At 46.0% G+C, this 27,520-nt stretch overlaps 1 protein-coding gene across 2 annotated transcripts; it reads right to left on the reverse strand.

Moving 5' to 3' along the window:
* Positions 1-272: 272 nt before the first annotated feature.
* On the reverse strand, positions 273-27,512 carry l3mbtl1 (L3MBTL histone methyl-lysine binding protein 1). Of its 2 annotated transcripts, none has more exons than XM_088608128.1 (22): positions 26,851-27,512; positions 25,002-25,171; positions 22,461-22,651; positions 21,069-21,195; positions 20,586-20,748; positions 19,858-19,990; positions 18,859-18,922; positions 18,099-18,190; positions 17,243-17,347; positions 15,589-15,724; positions 12,998-13,089; positions 12,508-12,659; positions 11,138-11,214; positions 10,967-11,052; positions 10,603-10,713; positions 9,632-9,770; positions 8,185-8,284; positions 7,113-7,313; positions 4,376-4,425; positions 2,815-2,972; positions 2,290-2,352; positions 273-1,937 (listed from the first exon to the last, which is right to left on the reverse strand). In XM_088608128.1, the coding sequence occupies exons 1-22, from the start codon at positions 26,892-26,894 to the stop codon at positions 1,803-1,805; spliced, it is 2,589 nt and encodes an 862-aa protein (XP_088464254.1). In that variant the 5' UTR covers positions 26,895-27,512; the 3' UTR covers positions 273-1,802. The 2 variants fall into 2 exon arrangements, with proteins under 2 accessions (XP_088464254.1, XP_088464255.1); XM_088608129.1 differs by lacking the exon at positions 26,851-27,512 and adding an exon at positions 26,271-26,552.
* Between the last annotated feature and the right edge of the window lie 8 nt (positions 27,513-27,520).

The following is a 27,520-nucleotide window of genomic DNA, read 5'->3' on the forward strand; positions in this document are numbered from 1 at the left end:
GTTATTGCGGTTTTTTTTAGTGTAATCATTTTCATATCTTTTAATTTTGTTCTAAATGTTATATTCTCTTTTCAATTACTATAAAGTGAATGCAATGAAACAGCTATTTAGCCAAATCTTCATTTAGCCAAATAGTAATGTACACTATTCTAAATGAAAACAGAGCTTGACAATCCCTGAGGCATCGTAAAAACAAACCTCAGATTCAACACAGAGAGGTTTTAAATCTTCAGCGGCGTGCAATCCTGAAGTATCTGCCACAGACCACAGCGTCCACTTGAACCAAACATTTATTGATTTATGGTGTGAAAGACATACTGACCGACTACTGAACATCTCTATAAAACAGTTTAAGCCAGAGAGAAACTCCAGAACAGGGCAACATCTTACTCCAAGCTCAGGTACAGTGTTTCTCACGGCCTCCACGAGTCCCAGAACAGCGAACAGATGCCACGACCTTGTGCTGCCGTCTCTTGGCAGTCAAGCGCTTCAAAACTGCCAATGCATACAGATTTGGGACATCCTGTCGTTTACAATTCTGACTTTAATTGGCTAATAAAAACGTTCCAGAGTTCCAACGCCTATTGCGAGACTTCGCTGGAGAGGTAATGTATTCACAGGGCTTTACGCCTATACTGGAGTGGGGCGTTTCTCAAAGGAGCCCCCTCTAGTGTTCAAGAGGAATTATTATTTTTGGAGGGAGAGCAGCCTGTTTTTTGTTTAAGAGCAAGACCTTCTGGGAAAAGACTCAGTAAACACAACTTAGCAGCACAATCCATACACTGACCAACTATGAGGTGAAACCTCCTGCTTCTGTTCTGTAATGTCTGTGACACCATTAAATGTCAACATTTTCCCTGCTCTTCAGTCCTCAGGTCTTCAGTAATGACAGAGGCTTGATGTTTTTAAACCTTTGACTGCCTTCCATGGTGTCTTTTGTGCTCTAGAACACACATACCACTGTAAATCTCAAGGTTTGTACCCATGACTGTTAATAAAATAGAATGAGATCTAGAATCAGACTCTATAGTCTGACTTTCAAAGACCAGGCCTGAAAATCATTCTTGTCACACTAATGCTCAGTTAATGCTAAGAGCTGCAGCAGAGAAGATGCAGAAGAAATTTTCTTGGGCCTTAACCGCTTCATGACTGCCAGGTGTACAGTAGCCATCAGATATAGTCTGCTTCAACTGGATTAACAAATAAATGCAAGTTAACTTACTCAGTAGCAGCCTGCATCTAAAACTGCTCTACACCCAAGCACACATCTGAGCAAAGAATAAATACAAATATCAAAAGAGGAATATTTCTCTTTGCCCCCCTTTTCAAACTGCGTTTCTCTGTGTTTTTTACATGCACGCCTGCCATTGCTCTCATTTTGAACTTTACTCTCCCCATGTTCTGAAACTGGGAGACTCTCGCGGTTTCCGGGCTTCCAGGACCCACTGAAAACGGGATCCCGGCACCAACATATTTAAAAGTGTCAAACAAACCCAAACCGGATCATCGGGAAAAGAGCAGTCTCGCGCCGTTGTTAAGTACCGAGACGAATTTCACCTGACCCTGACGCGAGTTACAGGAAATGGCCGCCACAAAGAAAACAGTAGGAACACTTAAGTAAACAGATACATCAGTAGGAACCAAAGTTAAGTTTAAACACTGGCACATGAACACAGCTTCCCTGTTGCCCCTGCCGCTCACTGACAGGTGCGCATCAGACACATGGAGGAATTGTTTTTGGTGGATTGGCACATATGCAGTAGCCAGTGACCATACTGGCTCTGTCGCAGGTCTGGCTGGCATCACTTGAGCCCGTCATCGGTGCTCTTGAACATCAGGATGGCATTGTAGATCTTGAGTGCCGGGCCAAGTTTGATGCTCATGATCTTCACGATGTCTGTTTGGGTCAGCAGGAGGAAGGCTTCTCCATCAATCATCTGGAGAAACACAATGGCTCAGCTGCTCAGAGGCTGCTATGCTTATGATAAATATTGGACACATTTCAAAGAGGAGCTACCACTGCAAATCAAAGATTCAACTTATTAAGATTCTGTTCTCCAGTGTTATTTTGACATTCCGAAGCTCAGTTTTAAATGATTTATACCTCTAAGTATGAAAATCAATCAGTCTCTGCAAAATGACTTGGAGTGCAAGCCAGAGAATGTCATTTTAGGAAGAGATCCAAAAGCATCTTTGTTTTCCAATCATCCCTGTGTCAGAGAACTGGGATACAGAATCGGTGATGTAATCATGTCTCCTTGATCAGGGGAGTCTGCCAACATATCTCACCTCATCTTTGAAGAGCCGGGCTTGATCCTCACAGCCAGTGAGATTCTGGACGAAACTGAACACCTGTTTTGAAATCACAGAAGAGACATACAATAATATATGCCATTATAGGTTTTTTAATTTCAATTATTTTTCCTAATAATTATCTATTTGTTTTTCTCTTGAATGTTGTTGGTGGCAAGGCCACATTAAAGATGGGAACATGTTTGACATGATTTATCTTGATTTCTAACTTTACATCACAAAAATCTGCAATTTCAATAAGGGTGTGCAGACTTTTTATATCCACTGTATATCCTTAAGGATAATCATAAGGATCCTACATGTCCTAGATATTTGTACAGCCTGGTCACAAGCCCCAAAAGTAATCTAATCCTCATCCCAATCCTCCTCTCGTTGGTAGAATTATCGGATATTATAACTGCGTAGCTATTTGATACAACCAGCGTGCTCCAGTTCTTTCTATCCCCCTTTGGAACAGTTTTCCAGGGCCTTTCCAAGTCTGTGTCCTGCCCTCCTCCTCACCTCCTCCACAGTCCAGGTGGCCACTTTGCTGGCATGGATGCCCGCCACCCCTGGCAGCAGCTTGCAGTGCTGCTCCCAGCAGAGAGACAGGGCCCGGTCAGGGTGGGCCGACAGCGCCGACATGAAGAGGGAGGGGTGCACGCCTTCCGACGACATGCCTGCAACACACGAGAGCGCACGGCACACGTCAGGCTGCCCGAGCCAGCACACCCTCTCGCCCCCTGCTGGCAGGAAGACTGGGCTCACTTTCTCAACTGGCTTTGAGGCATATGAAACCGTGCAAGAGAATCCCTGCGGCTGACACCTCACGCTGGAGCCAGGAAGGCGTTAGACCCCAGCTTGACCTTCCTCTGTTGCCTCCCCATCTCTGAGCAGAACACTGGGTTCCACGACAGGGTTCGCTGACCACACTCCCTTCCAGTCCAACCCGCCCAGCCTTCTGGCTCAACCAGTACCTGCACTGCTGTCCTACCGGTTACCAAGCCCATAGCTAAGGACGCAGATGCCGCACAATCAATCACAATCACAAGGTCACCCGCGGGAGGGTCATCAATGGCAGATGTTTTAGAAATGCCACTCTTAAAATACTTGAAATGGACCCAAGTAAGAGCCACGAGGAAAAGTCAGCTGACTAATCAACGGAAGCACCCCATTCAACCACATGGGAAACAGGCAAATCTCATCAGGAAACAATATAAAAGTGACCCGGAAGAACTCAGCGGCGTGGGAGCCAGTGGGGTGGATGCAACTAGGAGGACGTAGCGGTAATACAGAAGAGTTTGAACAGATTGGATTTAGGAATAATGGACTGGAAACGGAGATCAAAAATTCGGACTGCGGTTTAGGATATGCTGTTGGATTTAGTGTATGGTGGAAACCGCGGATTGGCATTTGGTAGAAGAAGAAGATGGAGGAGAACCTGGAACCAGAAAATTTAGAAGGAAACATTGTGGCAATCAATCTTATCTCGGGTGGAGTGGTGGCTCTGTGGCTGGAAGGTTGCCGGTTCGTATCCTGCAGCCAGCAGAGGAATCCTACTCTGTTGGGCCCCTGAGCAAGGCCCTGAACCCCGACTGCTCCAGGGGCACTGTATAAATGGCTGACCCTGTGCTCTGACACCCAGCTTCTCTTCCTGTCTGTGTGTCTCATGGAGAGCAAGCTGGGGTTTGTGAAAAGACAAATTCCGAATGCAAGAAATTGTATATGGCCAATAAAGTCATCTGATCTTTTGGGTTGTTCAATCCCCCTGTTGACACCATAAGCGTCACAGGTTGAGCAGCCCTGGTCTTGAGTTCATTCTTACAGTAAATACATCTCTTCTAATCCATTAGAAATAATGTTTCTGTTATCTAGGCCTTATTCTGTTATGTAGCTGCTGCTACACTGTTACATCATGGGCTACTGCCACATAAACAAGCAGTGTAAAGATGGAGCACCATTTACATGTAGCAAACATGTCTTATATAATCATATAGTATTTGATATTTAATATGTTCAATATGCTTCATAAAGCATTTAGACGGAGTATTTTTTATGAGTATGATGGCTTGGCGTCACTCACTTTGGTAAGCTCTTTGTTGGCTCTTCCTGTACTTGGGGGGACGTCCTATCCTGGAAAGAGAGGCACAGTCAGACACTCAGACCAGAACGCGCAACTCTGCCCCCTGTTGTCACCTTATGGAATCACAACCTCCTTTTTCAGGGGGAGACGGCACATCTCTTCACAGTCCCTAAACAGCGCCCGGACATATCTCGCAAATGATGAATGGGGGAGCTGAATGCAAAAAAATGATGGGCCAAGAAACATGCCAGTGAGAAAACAGTTCTAAAATGAAAACTCAAAAAGCTGGAGCTAATACATTTCCTCGGAATGTGTAATTGTTTCACTGCCCTCTTAATAAATCATACAGCATTAAATCTGTCATTCTCCTGGAGCAATAATTTTTATATTGAAAGAAAAACTGACCAAAACTGAAGGAATGAGGGGACATAAATATACATCACTGACTGCACTGAGTTTACACAATTTACCTTTCTCTATTAACCTGACATCCAATAGAACTGTTAAAGGGGACCTGCAATGCTATTTTTATATTTCGGGGTTAGAAAGAATCGGCATTGATGAGTGCATTTCAAACCACAATGAAAGTCAAATGTACACAGTAATGTAAAAAATCTCCAATTTACATCACAAAATAGACTAAATTTCCAGTTACTGTATGTAAAGCACCATGTTCTGTGATTCAGAACAAGGCAACAAAACCTCCAGTGAGGTGAAGTGGCTCTATTACACTGTAAACAAGCAGGCTTGTCAATACATCTCTTCTAATCCAATAGAAATAATGATGTCGACTTCAACACAGTTTTGCCGAACTTACTTGTTAACTCTGCATGCAGATCACGTTGGAACATTTCTGCGGTGAAATATCTGCTGCGCAGTCTGTACTAATTCACTCGTACATCACATTGCATTAGTTATTACAGTGACTAGTGAGCAGGAAGGGCTGCTTCATGTCACAGTTTGTGGGAATTCTCGCTCTCACCAATAGTGAGACCAGGGGTTTGCGACAACATGCTGACTTACAGTACCTTAAGTATTACGTATTTTGCGCTTAATTTGGAATTTGTCAGTTTTCTCTATACTCAATGAATTTATTTTGTTACCGATATTTAATAACCGGTCTGAGAAACTGGGACTGCAGTTCTCCTTTAACTGTCCCATAAATCTTTCAGGACACAGATGCAGGAGTCCAACCAAGGACTTAACAATCCTTTTAGATTCTACAGCCCGGGGGTCTGATCTGCTTTTGCTCAGCAGCCCAGTAAGCAGAACGCAGCAGGAGAGTTGTGAGTGTGGCTCTCTGTGCAGACAGACTCTGGCCTGGGGTCATTACTCCTGAGCTGGCTTGAGGGGATTTTAAACAGACACCTGTTGTATGTGACCCCCCAGAAATGGCTGAAAGGTGGGATAACATCGTCAGGAATAGCCACTGGACCATAAGTAGAATGTGGACTATTAAAAACCTCATTCATGGTGATAATATTGCTGGACACTGACTGTAACACCTCTGTAACACTGTCATTGTTATAATTCGGGGCACTGTGGGAGATACACTTCACGTGCGTATCCCTCAGTGTTCTCTGGATGTGGTCATTTTCAATATAGCTAAACTCATCTCACACCTTCACTGGACTGTGCTGTGACTCCACGCATCCCTAGACAGACAGCCGCTGCGTTGGTAAAGACCCTATGCGAGACGGAATAATAATAATAATAATTGCTTACACTTATATAGCGCTTTTCTGGACACTCCACTCAAAGCACTTTACAGGTAATGGGGTCTCCCCTCCACCACCACCAATGTGCAGCCATAGTGCGCCAGAACGCTCACCACACATCAGCTATCAGTGGGGAGGAGAGCAGAGAGTAATGAAGCCAATTCATAGATTATTAAGAGGCCATGATTGGTAAGGGCCAATGGGAAATTTGGCCAGGACACTGGGGTTACACCCCTACTCTTTTCGAGAAACACCCTGGGATTTTTAATGACCACAGAGAGTCAGGACCTCGGTTTTACGTCTCATCCGAAGGACAGCACCTGTTTACAGTATAGTGTCCCCATAACTATACTGGGGCATTAGGACCCACGTGGACCACAGGGTGAGCGCCCCCTGCTGGCCCCACTAACACCTCTTCCAGCAGCAACCTTTGTTTTTCCCAGGAGGTCTCCCATCCAGGTACTGACCAGGCTCACACCTGCTGAGCTTCAGTGGGGCTGTCAGTTGTGAGTTGCAGGGTGATATGGCTGCTGGCTGGTCCGGAATAGTCCGGAAGTGTCTGGAGAATGACGTCGGGGACAGCACAGTGAGGTAAGGTCGGGATGACAGACAGGGGGCGGTGACTGGTGATCCGGAGCACGGGGAGAGTGCAGGCGATCGAGCCCAAAGGAGGTTCAATGGAGTTGCCGGGTCACAGTCCATAATCCACAAAAGCCAGGAGATCCATCCGAGACAAACAATTAAACTGAACTGAACTGGAATCAGGAACGTGGAGGATTAAAAGCATAATGGGACAAGGTGCTCCTAGCCCCAGATCAAGAGGTCAGGATGCCCTGCTGAAACCTATGCCCTTGGGCCACTCCTTGAATAACCAGAGGGGAACAGGGGACAGGTGCACGTAATGAAGGTAAATAATCCAAAAAAGGTGGGAGCGCCCCCTAGAGGAGGGATGGCGACCGTGACAGGCGGTCTCACCAGGGGTTCGAGGGCGCGGCGTGGGCGGGCCGGCGAGCGCTCACCTGCCATGGTGTCGGGACTTCTTGCCTCGCTGGCTGAACACCAGCAGGTTGCGCTTGGCGCCAGGCCCCTCGGTGTCGGACAGCTCGGTTTTCAGCCGGCCCTGGTTGCGCTCGGCCAGCGGGCACCCCGACAGGCAGTGGTGGGCCGTGAACCTCCCGGTCACATGACCCGAGCCATCGCAGCCCGGGGTGGGGCACTTCCTGTGGGAGGAGCCGGAACATTGGCAAACAGCCTCGTGTGAGACCGAGCAACCGACTGTCATTATCATTAATTATAACTGACAGCATTATTATTATCGGCAGCTCTGAAGGGTTCACCTACAGCAGACTAGCATCCCTTCTTGTTTTGTAAATCCGGTAACTTCAGAAACAGGAAGGATTCTCTGGCACTACCTCTGCGGATCTTCAATCTTAACAGGAACATTGCACATTGCACAAAAAGGCCACAGCCACAGAAGAAAAACTCTGTAACTGATAACAAAACTGTCCTTAAACTGCAGACAAATACCTAGAAGCTCAACATTGTGGCAGAAACCAAGAAGGAACAAGTCTCGTTCTGCGAGTATCAATGTGCGGGAAAACGAGGGTATAAGTTTGTTAGTTCTAAAGAAACGCTACACTCTCAGACGCGAGTGACACATACGGCCTTTGACTCCTGCTGGCGTGAAAAAGTCTAGTCTAGTTACAGGAGGCATCTTGTTTTCCTGCATCTGAATTACGAATGTATGCCATCTGAATTAACTGAAGCGATTAATTGCTTAATTAGTTAAAAATAAAACAAACTTTCTAATCGCGGTTCAAAAACACTTGCTTAATCTGGAGCTGGGTTAGCATCAGTAAAGTTTTTTGTGTGTGGTAAGATGACGGAGCGCAGCGACAGACACTTTGCTGCGCCAGAGCTTCTCTTTAAGGATTTTAAGATCTGCACTCAACTGTCTCCTGACCTGCTGTGTTATTTCCTACATCTGGCTTCTACAAAAATGGAGAAGAAGACTACAGCATCCAGACTGGGCTACACCCCCAGGGAGATGTGCCGTGGTGTGCCAGCACGAGCTGGTAGGGCAGTACTGACCGGTGGTGGAAGCTGTACTTGCTGGCTCTGGAGTGGGTCATGCCTTTGCAGGGCAGAGAGGAGTAGCTAGTCTGTCCAGAGGCTGAGGACTCCCGCGGTCCTGCACACACAGAGATGACACACACACACATGCAGAGAAACAGCCACGCAGAACTGTCAACACAGATGCAAGTTACCGAGAGGTTCAGCAGTATGCCCGCGTTTGTAAGGTCAAGATGCATCACTTAACATGAGCTTCTGCTTATCACCAGGAGTCTTCAGTCCAAAAGAGACCCTTCCTGGCTGCGCTGTTTCAAGATGAGCAACTGCAAACACTGATCGTTCAGCACACACACCTGGCTGAGGACGCTATGTGATGAGGAAGGCTTTGGCTTTTTGGAAACCTTTCTACAGGAGAGACAATCCGTGCAGATATGATGGATTCATTATTCATTATCCATTTAGGGATATGTTAGCTGCTGTCTCAATTGCTATCTGTACTACCACTCAAGAGCTGTACTTTACTGTTAATTGGAAAAACTTGCAAAATGAAGCACAGCCGGTCTGAAGGAATGAATATCCATGACAGGGAAAGGAATTAGCCAATCCTCTGTGCTAATTAAGAGGCTTATAAGAACTGCTAGGAGGAAAAGGGTTTCAGCCTGTGTCTAGGTTGCAGCCTGGACTTAGGGAGAGAGAGAGAAAGCTCCAGGAGTGAGTTCTCACTGTAAATGGAATGGAATGGAATTGGACTGGGCTGGGCTGAACTGGCTTACAGGCTTGAGTGACTCAATGAGTAAGGGATGTTTCAGAAAATACAGCTTGGACTGGACTACAGGGGTCACAGGTGCTAGAAGCAGGGAAGAAATAACACTGCTTATGATCATGTTATATATGTATCTTCTCTTTGAAAACGTAACAAAACAGAATATTTGACTATCAAATCAAGGTAGATCACATTCATTGTTCATTCACGATACTGAATCTGCTTTTCAGTACTATGCACCAACCAGAGGACAAAAAGTGAGATTCAGAAAACACAGAAACGTCAATCAGCAGAACCACGATACGAACAGGAGGCTCCAAACTGCAAGGTGACTTCCTCATTTGCTTCTCTGTTACACAGCCAAGACAAGTAGCAGTAAAAAGAAAGAACTCTTTGGAAAAGGGGGCAAACTGAGTCACCTGACCCCAACGGGAGAAAGTTAGAGCGAATAAGGCCATTGATGTTTCAGCAGGAGAAAAAGAATGCGCAGCAGGCTGTCCAACATTTTCACAGTCCCTAGAGCAGAAAGAGACAAATGAAGAGCCCAGGTAGGCTAGCTGAGGGCTCAACAACTCTTCCTCAGCTTCCTCAGCTTAAACCCCTCACCCAAAGCAAATGTTCAACCGGACTCTTAAAGGAAACTAAGGTGCTCACAGCACCACCTAGAGAGCAGGCATGAAAAGAGGAAGGGTTCGGCTGTACCGGGTTGCGGGGTATTCGCCTCACGGAGGGGCAGCTTCAGGGGGTGCCCAGTGGCCTCGCACCAGCCTGCCGGGTGGATGTCTGGGTGGTCAGCATCGATCCACTCGTCGTACATGTGGTTCCAGCCATCGAAGTGAATCTGTGAGACACACGTGCAGCAGGGCTGAGCTCGCCCACACAAGGCTGTAATTGCGTGGCTTATCACTCTGAGCGGTGGGATTTAGACACCTCTGGTCCCTGTAAATGAACTCCGACCTGCCCCCTGACCTCCGACCTCTGACCTGCAACTTCAGCTCTCCAATCAGCTGAAACAGTTCTCGTGCAAGTGGCTCTGTTCCTCTCACACTACTGGTTAGCACCCAAAACCTAGGAAATAGCCAGCAGTCATATCACCCTGCAGATCACAACTGGCCGACCCATTGATGGAAAACCTCCTGGGAAAAACTAAGGCTGCTGCTGGAAGAGGTGTTAGTGGGGCCAGCAGGGGGTGCTCACCCTGTAATCTATGTGGGTCCTAATACCCCAGTATAGTGACGGGGACACTACACTGTAAAAAGGTGCCATCATTCAGTGAGAAACCGAGGTCCTGACTCTCTGTGGTCATTAAAAATCCCAGGGCATTTCTCAAAAAGAGTAGGGGTTAACCCCAGCGACCTGGCCAAATTTCCCATTGGCCCTTACCAATCATGTCCTCCTAATAATCCCCATCTCTGAACTGGCTTCACTGAGAGCTGGTGTGTGGGGAGTGTACTAGTGTATTATTCAGGTGAGGCTGCACACGGGTGGTGGTGGAGGAGGGGAGTCCCTATTGCCTGTAAAGTGCTTTGAGTGGAGTGTCCAGAAAGGCGCTATATAAGTGTAAGCAATTATTATTATTAATCAGGCTGAGCCCGACCGGTCCTCCCGATCCCCTCTCAGACTGGCTCGGCCTGCGGGACTGACTCAGGAGCGGATGGAGGGGAACAGCTCACCTTTATCCTGTGCGGGTCGATGTCCTCCACAGTGGCCAGGCGGAGGATGGACGGGCTCCGCTTGTCCACCGCCTCCAGCTTCATTCCCACCTGGAAGCCATGGGGAGGGCGCTGGGAAAGACAAGGGCAGCGGTGTTCCTCCGGGACAGAGTCAAGGCTGACTCACGTCAAGCTTCCCTCCAGTGGAACACACTGACACAACCATTCTCAGCTACAAAACACTGTGGAACCAGTGGGGACGACCCCCTGCAGCTTCCTAGCTGCTCCCAGCTGGACGCAGTCTTCATGAGACAATGCAGAATGACCCCACCTTGTCCCACGCCCTGTCCTTTGTGTATTCCGGTCAACAACGGACTTTACTCACTGGCTTAAATGTGTGAGCCGGGACAGCCGTTGAGCCAGTCTCCTCCAGGTATTTCTCCCAGGAGAAATTGTCTGGATCTGGGTAATCTGAGTGGAGAATAAAAAAAAAAGATATCCACCTGGCCAGATGCTGCATGCTGCGGGCGATAGGACTGCCCTGGCTGTCACTCACCTTGTGGAGGGGTCAGAGGGAGGCCCCGCTCTCGGCACCAGCCAATGGGGTGGATATAAGGGCTGCTGGCATCACACCTGGGATTGGGAAGGAAAGGGCAGACTGGATAACAGGAATAATACAGCTAACCCACAGACCCTGACACACTAGACAGGTAGGGCTAACTCTTCCCTGAAGAGAACTCTTCCTTGTCTGAGGGTGACAGTGTGTGGCCAAAACTACCTAGACAAAGCACTGATCTGCTCTTCCCCAAACATTAAGCAGAGATGATGCCTTTGGTATATTTGCAACAGTCTTCATCAGAATATCATTCTGCAACGAATACAGCTGCTGACATAAGCATTGGTTCGCTGTATCTGAAATGAATAATACATTCTTGAAGGGGAACTGCAGTCCCAGTTCCTCAGACTGGTTATTAAATCTCGGTAACCAAATAAATTAATTGAAGGCGCTGCAGCATTTTACAAATTCGAAGTTAAGCACAAAATCGCGAACTTTGTAAAAGGACTGTAAGTCTCCATGTTGTCGCAAACGCCCTGACTCCGGGGGCGAGTTTGAGAGTTTTGAGAACTGTGACTTAAATCAGCCCTTCCTGCTCGCTAGTCACTGTAATTTCTAAAATAACGTGACGTACGAGCGAATAAGTACAGATTGTGCAGCAGACATTTCACTGCCGAAATGCTCCAGTGTGATCTGCATGCAGAGTTAAAAAGTAAGTAGTATTTGTCAGAAAAACCGTCTCAAAGTCGAGAGCAATATTTCTTGTGGATTAAAAGAGATGTATTCACAATCCTGCTTGATTACAATGTAATAGGGCCACATCACGTCATCGAACGTTTTGTTGCCCTGTTCTGAATCTCAGACAACGACAGCAATATGGTGCTGCACATACCTGGAAATTCAGTCTATTTTGCGATGCAAATTCATTTCATTGTAGTCTGAAATGCCCTTATCAATGCCAATTCTAATCCAGAAATATAAAACTAGCATTGCAGTTCCCCTTTAAAAACATCTACCGGCTGTCTGGATGAATGAGTTCTGCATAATCCTGCAAGAAACATCATTTATAAAATAAGTATAATTCAACAAAACAATGTTTCTGAATAAACAGTGGCTTATCTCATTTAACATGCAGTGCCAATAATGATATTTGCCATGACATAAGTGTTCTCAGAAAACAACCTCCACAGCATCAATACCAGCTTTGTTTACAAAATCAAACATTAAGACTGCCTCCTGGAAGTGAATGCATCCTTCTAAAGAAACTGCCCTACAGCATTATCACATGGCAGTGAAAAACACCTGGAAACATGCCCTAAGCTGTATTTCTATCCCTTCTGAGAACTGGGCTTCCATGTGTCCGTGCTCACCAGTAATCATAGGTGTCATCCCAGTTGTCAAAGTGAACCAGGAAGCGATTGTCTACCACGTCGGTCACCGTGGCAACGCAGATGAGGGAGGGGTTCATGCGGTCGACGGCCTCCAGCTTCATTCCGACCTCGAAGCCACAACAGACGTCTGTCTGAGGAAGAGGAGGGTGGCACAAAACAAGAACTCTCAACGCCCTTTTCCTCAGTCCTGCAAACGCACACTTACTGTATTAAAACCTCCGTATGCAGTTGGCCTACAACAACGCTCAAGCTTCCCACAAACCCTCTGTGTAAACACACCAGGATTCAGCCACCAGTGCTCAGATGATTCTCTCTCACTGCACAGACTCCTCACTAACTACGATTCCAGCTCTCTCACCCATGACCAGTCTGGTGCAACTACGACGCTTCTCATTTACTTTTTATCCTTTTCTCTCCAACATCATGAGGTCTCCAGTCAAGTAACGTGGAGAAAGAGAACCAGACTTACTCTCCCAGGACTAGCGAAGAGTTCCTTGGGGGCCACCTGTGCCTTGGCGAGCCTCAGGTAGCTGGACCAAGAGAATTCCTCCTCTTTGCACCCTGAGGAGAGAGAGAGGGGGGGAGAAGTGCCAGGTTTGGACAGTGGCGTTCAGTAACTTTCCTGAGCGCCGTTCTCACTCGTGAGAGACACGCAGCGCTCTGAGAGCAGAACTCTGCCGTGAAGGCAGAGGGGCTCTGAATCATCTGTGTTTGATGGAGGGGCTCTTGGCCCCATGGATAAGAGACGTCAAGTCTCTAGTCAGGTCACACGAGAAGAATGAAGGTAAATCCAGTACATGGAAACATCCCAGGCTGCAAAACAAGTTAAAAAGAACTTTGTAGTAAATAAATCCCTGGACAGCCTTATGTATGAGGGCTCTCCCATGCCTCTCCTTGGGATCTTAGCTAAGATTTACTGAGTCCTCTCTGCCTGCATTCAAATGAAAAAGTTGCATAGTGCTCAGAAACTCGCTGAATGCCTGCCTGTGTTGGGAATTCTGTCAAAGACAGTCACATCACAAACATGGCTGCTGACCACTGAGACCCGTGACCTTGAGAGCATAGTTATACAGCAGACTTGTGTTTTTACGTACAAATATTTTTACACAAGTTCGTCTAAATGCAGTAACCAATGAAACATATGTGAAAAATAAAAGAATGTGGGGAATTTCACAAATTGATTTGAAAGAAATGATTTGGGAACTAGTTACAGAGCGTGTAGCTTCCTTTATCAGTCAAGAAAAGTGCTCAATTTGGAGTTAAAAAAAGATTTTAAACAAGTTCATCGTCAGTAGCTGCACATTCTATTCATATTCTATGGGCAGAGGGGTGGACTTAAAAGTCAATATAGCTATGACTATAGCCATCATTTTTCTACAATTCTCCCAGGAGAATTCTCAATTATTTGAATTGATTTTCTTCTGCTTATCATTTGAGTCAAGATTGAGGGCACCTCACAAATTCTGAAAAGCTTTAAAAAAAGTTTTACTGAGACATCAAGGAGATGTCTGCCTGTGGCTGGAAGGTTGCCGGTTCAAATCCCCCGGCCGGCAGAGGAATCCTACTCCGTTGGGCCCCTGAGCAAGGCCCTTAACCTCAACTGCTCCAGGGGCGCTGTACAATGGCTGACCCTGCGCTCTGACCCCAAGCGTCTCCCCCCTTGTCTGTGTGTCTCATGGAGAGCAAGCTGGGGTATGCGAAAAGACAATTCCTAATGCAAGAAATTGTTTATGGCCAACAAAGTGATCTTATCTTATCTTATATTCATCAACAGTATGACATTATAGTCAGTGTTCCCTGTATTTTATTATTATTCAATTTTATCTGATCTATTTTGTATACTAAAGGAACCCGAGCCTTGTTATGAGCTAACAATGAAGTATTTAAGAATTGTTTTATTGCTTTGCATATTTCTAGCGGGCCAAGGTCTCTCGAACGGAGCTGTAATTCATGTATCCTGTTTTAGCAACCGATTTAGGGAAGGGAACAGGGAACTTGTTTTATTGCCACGGCAGACCTTAAGTTAAGTGCCTGACTCTCTGACCTAGTTTACACATTATAAGGCAGCATGCAGTGACTGACCAATCATAAGAATGTCCGTTTTTGGATGGAACTTTTGCTCGTCTTCAAGAATAAAAGCCAGTGGTTCTGTTTGAAAAAGCGAGTGAGAGACGAGGTTAACCTGTTATCTGTCCTCCTTTATTGCAATAAATAAATCACGATTTGATTCATCAGAACCATGCGTGTGTCACAATTGTAGTCCCTCCTCCTTAAGGGTGCTCCGGCTCTTTTCACTTCTGACCTAATTTTGTGCACCTGGCCCTTGTTCCAGCCTCCTTCCCATCCCCCTTAAAAGCCAGACACCCACTCAGTTCGGGGCTCTACATCTGATTCCCATATTGTGGGAGCCCAGGAACTGTAATCGCCTGGCTCCGTCATGTTTTTGAGTTTCCGTTCCTGTTTCCGTTTCCCCCGCTGGTTCCGACCCAGTTCCTGTTTTAAACCTGTCTGTCTCGTATGGATCGCCTGGCTTTTGGACTTTTGCCCTGTCTTTTGGATTTTCCGTTCGTCTCATCCCTGGATTGTTTGCCCCGGTCTCACCCCCCTGGACACCCGCGCACTCTGGACACGCCCCCCTCCTGTATACATTCCCGAATCCTGCATGACTTTTTCCTAGTGTTTCCTCACTCCCCCCTGGATTGTGTCGTCCGCATAGGGTCTGGAAAGAACTGTTCAATACAGTGTGGTTTTCTTTGTCGGGTCTACCAATACCGTACAGTACTGTATTTGCTGTATTACTGCATTCATAATACTTTAAACTACATACACGTACTCATACCCTACCGGTGGATTTGACTTGTTTAAGGGTAGGGGAATAGGAGAGTATCAGGGTGCTGTTCCGATTATATGCGATTTTGAGTATACGCGGTATGTTAGGAACCTAACAGTGTAAAACAGTGTAAAACGCGAGTCTGCTGTATTTCAGGTAACCCAGACACGTTCCCCCAACCCCACCTCCTCCAAACCTTAACCCAGCCCGGCCACGGTTTGCCCTCTGACCTTTGGGGGTGTAGAGCTTGTGCCCAGTTCTCTCACACCAGCCGGCCGGGTGAATGTCCGGACAGTTGGCGTTCACCCAGAAATCATGGCACTCCGAATAGCCGTCAAAGTGCATGCGCATCCTGTATCCACACACCTGCAGAGGGACAAAACACGGTGTGCTTTAACTACCTGCCAACAAAACAGCAGCTCATTCCTCTTAAAATCAGGAGAACCTATCCCAGTCACGAGGCACCTGGATCTTCGGAACTATGAGTCAACATGAATATGAACCCCTTGATGCTTCAGGTCTGCTCCCTGTGGCTCCGTACGTATTTAAGAAGGTATGCAAGAATGCTGATAATTGGCAATCTGGAATCTTGCAAACCTTCTTAAATACATCAATATCAAACCTGCAGAGAGAAGCTGGCAGCCATTAAAGAATGAACACTTTCAACAACAAGGTGAAGGTTTTTGAGGCTCGGAGCAAAAGGACAGGTTCAGAGAGGCTCGGCGCAAATCAGGTCCCAGAGTGAGGCTCCTCACGGTGTGCTGGGAGATAAGTGTTGAAGAGGTGGGCCAGTGTCTAGGTTGCTAAGCAGCGGCTCTCGGAATGTTCCGGGCAGAAGCAGAGTTCAGAGAGGAGTCAGAGCGAACTTGGAGAGGGAACCTGTTGTTTAGGCAGTTTATTCTCCAGCCCCACCTCAAGTCACGTGAATTGCTATTATATGAATCTCTGATTGTCTGATTGTGAATATTGAAGGATTGGATTGGATGTTTTGTATAACAGAACTGTAACCAGACCATTGTTAACCTGTAGCCAACAAAGAATTGCTTTTATATCAAGTTTCGATAAAAAATGTTTTTGTGACATTTGATAAAAAAAACGCAGACAGTTGACAGGGACAAATTATCTGATCAACAAGCTATGTATAATTTGATAAAATCAAAGGACCAGACTGCAGATTTTTAGAAATACCCTAATAAACTCTAGTAACAGACAAAGGGAGAAAGTTTGCTCCTAACTACAGGATGAAGTAATTTGTCCATTTAGCCAGCAGGAGAAATGGCTACTAAGTTGCAGGTTTTGAAACAAATGTTACCGACAGAGAAACTGGCAGAGCTCTCTTGCTCTTGCTCGCTGCTGCTACTGTGCCTTGACTTCAGAACAGAAATAAAGGCTTGCTGATCTCTTCAAAGCTGTAGCCTGGACTCTCTTTTTCCTGGTCTGCTGAAGAGGTTTGACCTCACCTGTCCGCCTTCACTATGCTGAATAATGCAGAAATATTAAAGCTCTGCCAACCCCAACTAATTAAATAACTTTGTACACACCCTTGTGAGCGTGTCTTTATGAGCCCATATAATCCTTTGTTTAACTGAGAATACTCTTTACATGACGTACAGTGAGAGTGGGGGCTTTTGATGCTGTAATAAAGCTGATCGACTCCACTCTGCTGTCTCTTATGTCTCTGTATGGCCTGACCCAAACTCCTGTGCTTTCAGAGGTAGTGGGAAATTATAGGTAGCAAACAATAAACTACAGCACTTAACCTTGAAAAGACGCTTTAACCAGGAGTCAATCAATCCTTTATCAGTCCAGCAAGTGACACTGAGGAGTGTTTTCCTCAGGCTGACTCCTGTCGTAAACTGTACTTAGCCCGTCCTTCGCTCGCACCTCAGCCACTGTGAGGACGAAGTACATGGATGGGTGTTGTGGGTCGATTCCTTCCAGCTTCATCCCCAGACGGAAGCCATTCTTACACTGAGGGACCCGCTGGTACTAGGAGAGAGAGAGACAGACGAGCAGTCAATGTAGGCGTCTCAGTGTCTTCAAACAGTTGAGCACCGCATAGCGGTGAAGAAGTCTCAACCCCATCATTGAGGTGTCTTTGTCAACCTAAGAATGACAGCAACATTTGTGGTGAGAAAAAATACAACTAACAAAATTGCTAGTTGCATGAATGGGTTGTCATGTGTTATGGAACTGAACACCACAACTGTAGCTTATTTTCATGAGCCCTTCTGGTTGGAGAAAACTGGGATGAGGATGAGAAACTGACAAGAGTCTACTGCACTGACACAAGATTTATTTCAGCTGGCTGCCTTTCACATAAAATAACAGTCCATGCAATTAGATCATTTTACTAGCAGCAGATTTCTAAGTGGAAACTTATTGAAAACATTTTAAGTGTCTTTATGGGCTTGACTCTACTTGATAATGAAATTCTTTCCAAAATAAAGTATCAAAACAAACAAAAGACAGGTGAGCTGTGTGTACTGGGCTATCCCAGGAGCAGACAGGTGAGCTGTGTGTACTGGGCTATCCCAGGAGCAGACAGGTGAGCTGTGTGTGTACTGGGCTATCCCAGGAGCAGACAGGTGAGCTGTGTGTACTGGGCTATCCCAGGAGTAGACAGGTGAGCTGTGTGTGTACTGGGCTATCCCAGGAGCAGACAGGTGAGCTGTGTGTGTACTGGGCTATCCCAGGAGCAGACAGGTGAGCCGTGTGTGTACTGGTTTTAACAATCTACCTCCTGAAAAAGTCTGGGTGCGGCAGCCATGGCCTTCTGCTCCTCCAGGTAGTGAGACCATGACCACACCTCCTTCTTCCCCTCCGCAGGCCCTACACACATCATGTTAGCACACAGTTAGCACATTGTTAGAGCAGAACCAGGTTTTACAGTTTTCTATTGACGGAAAAAGAAAGACATTCCAGTTTCATATATTCGAAGGCATTTTCACTCTTTTTTTTTGCTCGCTTTTGTTTGTTGGAGCACAGGAATTTCCCTCTTCTGCACATTGCAATCCATTTCGCTGGAGTGTCCTCCCACAGGTGGGCTAGCGGTATTTTAGGGAGTGAGTTACATCACTAAGGACCCAGCTGTCACGAAGCCGAACGCTGAAATGGACTGGGTAGAACACCAATCAAAACGGCTTTACTGAGTTCTCAAAATCTACTGCTCTGCAAAGACAATCAACAGAAAAGATGGGTACTCTGATTCAAATGGTTTCAGTTACACAGCGGCTGATACACAGACATAAGGAAAAGCTGGTGAGATATGGCAACAAGCAGTGAAGCAAAGCCGGGCTTGGCAATTCTGGGATAGCCGTCATGGTCATGTTTTAGCAAAGTGTCAGCAGAGCAGAAGCATCGCCTTTTAACAATACTGCTTCATTTAGAGAGACACGTTCAGCACCGTGGTGCCGGCTCACACTTGTGGTCCTAACACTGGCCCATCATTACGAACCAGGTTTTTCTGTGGGAGCTGTGTCAGCCGGAGGTGTCTGTACCTGCCCTGCTCTGCCTGCCTTCTATGACAGGGCCACAGGACTTCAGTTCCTCAAGCTTCTCCTCCTACAAAATACAAAACACCGCAAAAGGAAAAGAATTACAACACTCACTGAACCAGCTCAACCCTTCCCCACAGATCTGAAGCTCCTGACGACTGACAGAGATTAGGAGTTCCCCTCTCTCAGAATGACGCAAAGCTTCGCTCAGCTGCTATTTGCTTAAAATCAGCAGTCAGCAAGAGCAGCTCAGTAAATCTTATTAAATAAGCTTTACTGCAGTCCCAATTTCTCAGACCGGTTATTTAATCTAATAACAAAATGAATTCATTGGTGGGACCGCAACATTTGACAAATTCCAAATTAAGCACAACACTCTTGTGAAAGTAACAAAAAAAAGTCTCAAAGTCAAGAGCAATATTTCTATTTGATTAAAAGAGATACATTCACAAGCTTGCTTGTTTACAATGTCTGTACATACCCAGAAATCGAATCTATTTTGTGATGTAAATTGGAGGTTTTACATGTTACTGTGTACCATCTTACTTTCATTGTGCTTTGAAAGGCATTCATCAATGCCGATTCTTTCTAACCCTGAAATATAAAAATAGCGTTGCAGGTCCCCTTCAAAGAGCAGACTGCACTCCACTCTTAACAACAGGAGTGGACCTGGACACACAGCCAGGCAAGTAAGTACCTTGATCTTACATTGAACCAAGGCCTTGAGCATACCTGGGACATGTGGCTATTTTCTGCAATTAAGCCCAGTTTGTGAGTCTGTCACATTACTAAGGACTGGCTTACAGCAAAACCAGACCCTGTAGAGCCGAAGACCAGATTTGACCTTCACATTGCAGCACAGAAATCAGCTTTCAGAGAATTGTGAGGATGCAAATGGCGTCAACTGCATAATGTACTTTCCTTTAACCTTACAATACACAACTCAAGAGCAGTACTGGGACTCGGGGTAATGTCAGACCAAATCAGACCTCTCTTCCTTACCATAGCCTCCATCTCAGACTCTTCTTCAGAAGGACTCATATAATCCTTCCTCTTCCTCTTCTTCACTGGTTTCAGCAGCTCAGGGTTCAAAGCATCCAGCTGCATTCCCGTGGCCTTCTCAACATCTGCAGGCCTGAGAGAAGACACAGGTTTCTCTATGGATGTCCTGCCTGTCGTGGAGCAGTCTATCACAAGAGGCACTGTGTGGGCACTACAGGGACCGTCAGGGCTGATGTAGCACTTGCCTGTTCAGTGAACAGTTAGAACTAAAAAAAAGGTGAAGGTTTTTGTGGAATCTGTTCAGAGGAGACCATCCAGGTATCTTTCTAGACATGAAGGAATGTCCTACATGGAAATCCATGTCAAACAGGAGCTGCGTTTTTCCATAAAGGGTTGTAGGTGTATGAAACAAGCTACCCAGCCATGATGTGGAAGCCGATATCTTGGCTTCTTTCAATAAACAGCTGGATCAGATCCTCAGATTAATTAGCTACCAAATGGCCTAGGAAGGACAGATGGCTTCCTCCTTTTTGTAATCTTTCTTATTTTCTTAAAAGGTCAACACAGGAGCAACTAAATGCCCATTATAACACGGCTGCAAATCTTTCTCTCAAAGAATGTTTTGACAAGGGGTAAGCTTGTTTAGCTTTAGCTGTCACGGTGAATTGACACCAGTGCAATGTCAGCTGCCTGTCTCGCAGGCTGTCCGTCTGCACTCAGGCTCTTACTTGTCTGTGATTGGCTCCCTGCGCAGCTGCTCTGTGAAGCCCCTTTCTGCTGCTGGGCTGCGGCCTTCATAGCTCCCAGAGCCCCCTTCCGGCAGCGGCTCCTCTTTAATGGTCTGTTCCGGTTCCTGTGGACAGCCAGTGGCAGGACTGTGGGAGATACCATCTGGAGAACAGGGGGGAAACCGTCAGGCACCTCAGGACACGTTTCACTTCAAATGTTACCTATCACCAGGAGTTATTTACAAATTACAGTCATACACGGCAAAGTTATTGGGATAATTCCATCTGATTCTCTACCAATAAATACAAGTTAATATTTCAATTATATTTGTGTTTTACGCAACAAGAGGATAAAGTGTTCAAAACAAGCTTTTTGACCTGCACCAACCTGAATGGGTCAGCAGCAGAAAAATATAAAAAGAAATACTGCAATGTCTTCTTTTTGTCAATAGAGGAGTCTGCACAGAAACCTGCTCCCTTCACCTGGTTTAAGGGCTGACTTCCCGTCTGTCTCCATCTCCTTCCCAGCAGCCCCTTCTGCACTGGGATCAACGAATGGCACCTTCCTGTCACTGACGACTTCCAGCGTGCCAAAGTCATTCATCCGGAACTGCGGGACACACCACCCCCTTTTCAGTACACGTGTAAGTACGCGATGAAAATATTCCAGGACACCTATTAATAGACCGACTGGGAAGTAGAACCACTCACTGAGCATCTTCAAGAGAAATGGAGGAAATGAAAAAATGAAAAGTGAACGTAGCTAAGAACGTTTCCAAGAAAGGACCTTAAAACTGAAAAGGAGCACAAGCTCTGAACATCGAGCGTTCACCCCCAGTGTTTCTGCAAAACATGATGATTTCAAGGGTCAATGTTCTGAAATCTGGGACATTTAACTAGACATTCACTCATCCTGCACCTCTGGTTTAGTTCCACAAATCAACAGCTCTTACAGCTATTTTACCAATATAACCTGCTTAGGCTCAGTATACAGGATTTAAGTCAGCTAGAGGAACTCTGGATCAAAACCTGGAGGACAATTTAGGGCAGACAATCAGTCCTACCCTACAGATTTTGAGAGGTGAGAAAAACCGGAGCACAGCACTGGAGGCAAACACAGAGAGAACATGCAAATTCCACATTTAAGGTACTCCAGTCCAGAATCAAACCCAGGACCAGAGTGCTGTGAGGCAGTAGAGCTAACCACCATATGTCCCTTAGGACGAATTAAAGAAGCAGACAAAACCATACCTGAGGCATTACAGTATATCTTCCCAATCTGGTCCTTGTGAGGCCAGTGCCTGGTTTTCAATCCAACTGAGCTCTCATTTACTTAACTGAAACCTTCACTGAAACCTAATTAGATGTTTGCTCGTAATTTTCTTTTTCTGATAAAACTGGTTGATTGCTATTATTCTTCATAAGAAAGAATACAATAGTTCTTAAAAAGCAATTTAAGATCAGGAAACACAAAGTAATCTCTATCATTCACTAATCGAAATATTTTCTCAATTAAGGGTTTGATTAAGTCATCAAGAGCTCAACTGCAATGAAAACCTGCAGACACAGGGCTCACCAGAATTAGGGCTGATAAACCCCATGTTACAGTCAGTCACATGTTCCGTCTTTCCAATTAGAAGTTTCCAACGGAGAAGTAAAGGTATGAGGTATGAGCACATCAATCACAACAGGGGATGCAGCTCCATCCTCATATCAAACACCTGACATTCCAATTTCAAAAGCTCAAATCCACAAATATTTCCCAGATTACACATTGCAAGAGGCCACCATTTTGGCCGAGAGCTAACTGGCAACAGAGGAGATTCAAGGAGTGCGGCGACCCAGGAGACGACAAGGCGGGAAGTCCCAGAATACCTTGAGGTTGGTGCCAGGGAGCACGGCCACGCCTTCCTTCCACTCCAGCACGTGGACCACGCTGCAGGCTCCGCCCACCTGCGGGGTCAGCGCGGAGGTCACCGGCTCTCCAGCCCCGCCCCCCTTCAGGGGCTCCATGTGGCCCCTGGGCCCCTCCCCATTGCGCACGCCCACGAGAGTGGAGCTGGGGGCTGGGAAAGAGACAGCAGGCTGGAGGAGCGCTGGGCTGGGGGGACCGCGTGCCCTCCAACACAGGGCACGCTGGAGCCTTTCACCCACACGCGCCGAACTGACTCCTGCCCTCAACGGACAAATAGCCCCCAATCGGTTTTCAGAAACAGAACCTTCATTTTTCAAGCTACTAACTCTGATTAGCAACAGATTCTGAAAGCCCGATTAAGGTTTCTTCCTGTTTTCTGAAGAATTCTGCTGATCAGTGCAACCCATAACTACAAATTAAGTTTCCTATCAGTCCCTGTCTATAAATGAGCCACTACTCATATAAATGAAAGAACCTGTGGCCTTTTCTTTGTCCATCATGAATGTTTCTGAATGGCCGATACAACAATATTTCAAACCTGTTACTGACTCACACACTGGCTACTTCCAGTTTGCGTGTGGTGCGAAAGGGACTAGTCAAGACAGCTGTCTCTCCGGGCCTATGTTTCTAAGTTCTCTTAATGGAGTTTTGCGTTTAATGCCATTACTGAAGGGTGTGATGAAATAAAACTGGTTTTGCTTTTCAACCATCCACAGGCAGTAGAGGTCAATAGCAGAGGTCTGTTCATTCCTATTCCTCTGTTCACAGATGTTATCACTGTGTTGAAATGTCCTGCCTCTGATACAGCAGTGTGGTGCAGTGGTTAGGGGTGTTGAATTTGGACCTACATGGCTCCGGGTTCAAATTCCACAGGAAACGCTGCTGTTCTACACTTGAGAAGGCTACATCACCTAAATTAATTCAGTGAAACACCCAGTTATGCAAATGTGAGTCACCGCAGTCAAATAAACGAATCACTACAAAATGAAATAAATCAGAAATAATATCACATGGTTCAGAATGCCATGCAACTCGAGTGCTGACACTTTAGTAAACAAGTCCAGAAACCAATGTTAAGCTTAATTTCTCTGAAAAACCTGGAGAAACTAAGGAAGACATTTGTGATGCTGTCGTGATACTTCATGAGCTTTCTGGACATTTCATCAAGCTATTAGTGCAGAATCTTAAATCGCTAATAACACAATGACTAATTACCGCTTAGCGAAAAGGATAAAGTCACCATCTAAGGATCTGAGTCTATAGTGGCTGATCGGTCTCAACCTGCTTGCCATCAGGTGGAGCAGTGGCTCTGTGGCTATGGATCTGCACCTGTGGCTGGATGGTTGCTGGTTCAAATCCCGTGGCTGGCAGAGGAATCCTACTCTGTTGGGCTCCTGAGCAAGGCCCTTCACCCCAAGTACTCCAGGGGTGCTGTACAATGGCTGACACTGCGCTCTGACCCCAAGCTTCTCTCCCTGTCTCCCCTCCAAGAAATTGTATATGGCCAATAAAGTGATCTTATCTTATTATTAATCGAGCTTATAAATCCAGCTTTCATTCTCCTGCATTTTGACTGTGGGCTCGTTAGTGCCCAGGAAATGTGCGTCGCATTAGCAGTGTAATGAGAGCCTTGTGTGTGAATGGCTGTGCTTGAAACTTCGAGAGCCATTCCTGGGGCACTGTGTGTCAGAAGACTAGAGATCTAGTCAAGAAAAGGCCACAATGGAACAGAAGAATCACATCACAATTGTGTGAAGATGAACAGCAGCATTAATACATGAAACAGAGCACTACCTTTCTGATCTCAGTATGTTCACTGAGTTTATAACTTCATACTTAAGCAAGTATATAACCAAGCTAACATAGTACTTGCTTAACTGGGCAAATTTGACATATTCTATTTTTGCAGCTTTTACAAATTTAAAGAAATATATGCTGTGATTGCAGAAGAACTATGTGGCTAACTTAGATGTACCCACCATCCTCAGATCAGTACGCCTATAAGCAACCAAAATAAGCAACAAAGATCTCCTGTGACAAGATAGAGCAGAGCTTTTCAATCAACGTCTCCGTCACACAGCACACAGTGTTTGCATAAAGACAGTTCAGGAGCGATCAGCAAGTTTTTTTCAGAACCCATGGGTTTTTCAAGAATACAGAGTACAAAGCAAAGCTCACTATGTTTTTTTTTTTAAATTAAAGTCTATTTTGCTGTCATTTGACAATGTTGCTATTGCGATGCAGACATCCTGGGCTAGTGTGACCTCTAGGTCAACATTTCCATAGTTTTCATGGATATAATTGGAAGAAATCAGAGAATTTTCTGCTGTCCTTACGGCATCTCAGAGCTGATATTTTCTTTGCTCGGGCTGTGATGGATGCAAAGGGAAGTCAGGGATCACTTAGTTCTCATGTCTTGCAACGATTATTTAAGCTGCAGAGCATTAATACTGCACCAGCCCCTGTGCTGCACAGGACTGTGCCGCTGGGAGTGACCTCACCTGGCAAAATGAAAGCAGTGGTCTGGGCCTGGGGGCGTGTCTTCTGCACTGAGATCTCATTGGCTGGGAGGGGGGCGTTGCCTTCAGTGGAGGGGTTGTCTCCGCCCACCACCAGCACCTCAAGACCCACTTTCCTGCTCATCTCCTCGGGGACTGGTGCCACCGTCTGGCTGTGATGAGAGGCAGGTATGGGTCAGTGCTTGCAGCGGTATCCCAGAGACACCCAGGTGGCCCTTGTGATGATGATCCAGACTGATTTCAGCCAAACCAGCGCCTCATCATTAGAAAAGCCTCATAAATTAGGCAACAGATGTTGCAGATTTTGAAAGAAATTACAATATTCCCAACAGATTCTTGAGTGACGTAACTTTCTTTCCACAGGTTTCATGCAGTGAATGGAGAATTTACCCTATTATATACAGAAGTATTCTTATTTTATTATAAATCAGATAAGATTTCATTCAGGTACCCAAATGCACGTAGTCTGGGATGTCTTTAACAGGGGACTCTACTTCTGCTACAGGGAAGTGCAGTTAAATCTGAGAACAAGATGCACTACTTTACACAAAGGGCTGTGGGAGTCTGGAACAAGCTTCCCACCCATATTGTCAAAGCTGATACCCTGCTTTCTATAAAGAAACGGGGGAGACCCTGGGATCAATTAACTACTAACTACCCTACAGACTAGCCGAGACGAATGGCCTCCTTTGTTATCTCTTCGGCTAGTTACAAGTAACCCGGAGAGCAACACACTTGGCATTCCCCGGATCGTTTAATCGTAGCGTTCATAAAGCGATTGTTTGAGCGAATTACACTGCTAGACACAGGAATGCAGTCAGCTGTGATCTGATTTTGGAAGTTGTATGTGCTGCAACCTGAAACGCCATTTAGATCAAACGCATCTTTCACGTTCAAAACCTCTAGCGGAGAGGCGGCGGTCTCTCCCCCTGACATTATTACCCAGACGGCGTGAAGTACTGCGGAAACTCGTGGGCTTTTCTATTTCATAAACATATTACCATTACCGGTACCGGTGGCGGTTTGCATTCGGTCCTGACAAAGATTTATCCGTAACATCTTTCTGAACCATGTGAGGCAAAACACTGGCTACACGTTACGGGGGTTCTCCAGCACTGTTAAATAGTATATACTATATACCGTCTTTGCGCCAGGGTACCTGCAGTACGCTAGACGCCAGGAGCGCTGAACCTTGAAAGCAGTATTAAAAACAATACAACCATTTTTTTACACTTAGTCCACAGCACCGACCTCGTCTGCGACTGTGAGCTCCTTCATCTCAGTCCCTTATTTCACAAAGAAACCAGTTTGTCATAGAGAGTAGCCGTCTGCTTTCTTCCCCCAATTACAGGACCATTATTAAAATGTGAAACCCTAGCAATTTATAGCAAAATGGCGGCATGATTTAACTCTTTCAAGAATCTTGTGCGATGTAGGATTCGACATGCAGCTTTTCATCAAAGTGCAAGGCGTTGAATGTTTCATCTACTGCTGACAATATTTAATTTAACGTTATGCAACAGCAGAGTGGAACCCCATTTCCCCCCTAGATTTACTAGACAAAGGAGAAACCGAAAACTACCCCAAATACCAAAACTGAGGTTGTCAAAAAAACCACAGCTTAATCAATATGGGTTTATTATAATAAGATGACTATACATTAAAAATGAAACATGCTTAATGAAATGTAAGAAAACTAAGAACCTTCTCAACACCTTAAGATAATGCTTATGACTACAGTTAATCTAGAACACCCCATGCTATTATTCCGTTTCGAGATGTAGAAATAATAAATCGGCACAATGTGTGTGAATGAACCGATCGGTCTTACCAGCGGTTGGTTCTCCTTGCGGCTCCGGGCGCAGCACTGCGCATGCGCGAGCCGCGCACCGGGCATGCACACAGGACTGCAGCGGCTTCACAGCCCAGCCGCGCCGGGTATACGTTTTAATTCACACTCGACAACTGTCCGTCAAACTCCGCACTTTATTGGAAATGTTTTTGTTGGCACAATCACAATCAAAGCCCCTAAGAGCGTGTTTTTTTCTCCCGTATTCCCGCGACGTCTTCACTCATCTCTTCTCGCCCTCCTGGGTTTCCCCACCGCGTCCGGCTGATCGAGATGAACCGGCAGGAGCCGCTTGAAGTACAAGCCCGGTCTTTCCTGCATACATCGCAACACCGTCTTCTCACATGCACCTCTTAAGTGAGACTACAGACGCAGCCCCCGCCGCAAAATAACGCTTCCAGCTCGTTTCTCCAGCTCTGTCTGCAACACTCCGCTTCATTGCTTTGGTGTGGAGTTGACCGATTACAAACCCGATACCTAAACCCACGGAGGCCACAGTGTCTGAATTGCGCGCAACATGAGGTGCCCTTGATATTTGCTCTTAAATTCAAGAGCAAATTAGCACAAGCAACTTCAGTTTCCAGTTTTAATGAAAACGGGTGGTTTATTGACCTAGGGCAAATCTGCACACAGACCCCCCACTTTTTATCTG

The sequence above is a fragment of the Lepisosteus platostomus genome, chromosome 15, assembly GCF_059453375.1.
Source record: "Lepisosteus platostomus isolate fLepPlt1 chromosome 15, fLepPlt1.hap1, whole genome shotgun sequence".
Classification (NCBI taxonomy): domain Eukaryota; kingdom Metazoa; phylum Chordata; class Actinopteri; order Semionotiformes; family Lepisosteidae; genus Lepisosteus; species Lepisosteus platostomus.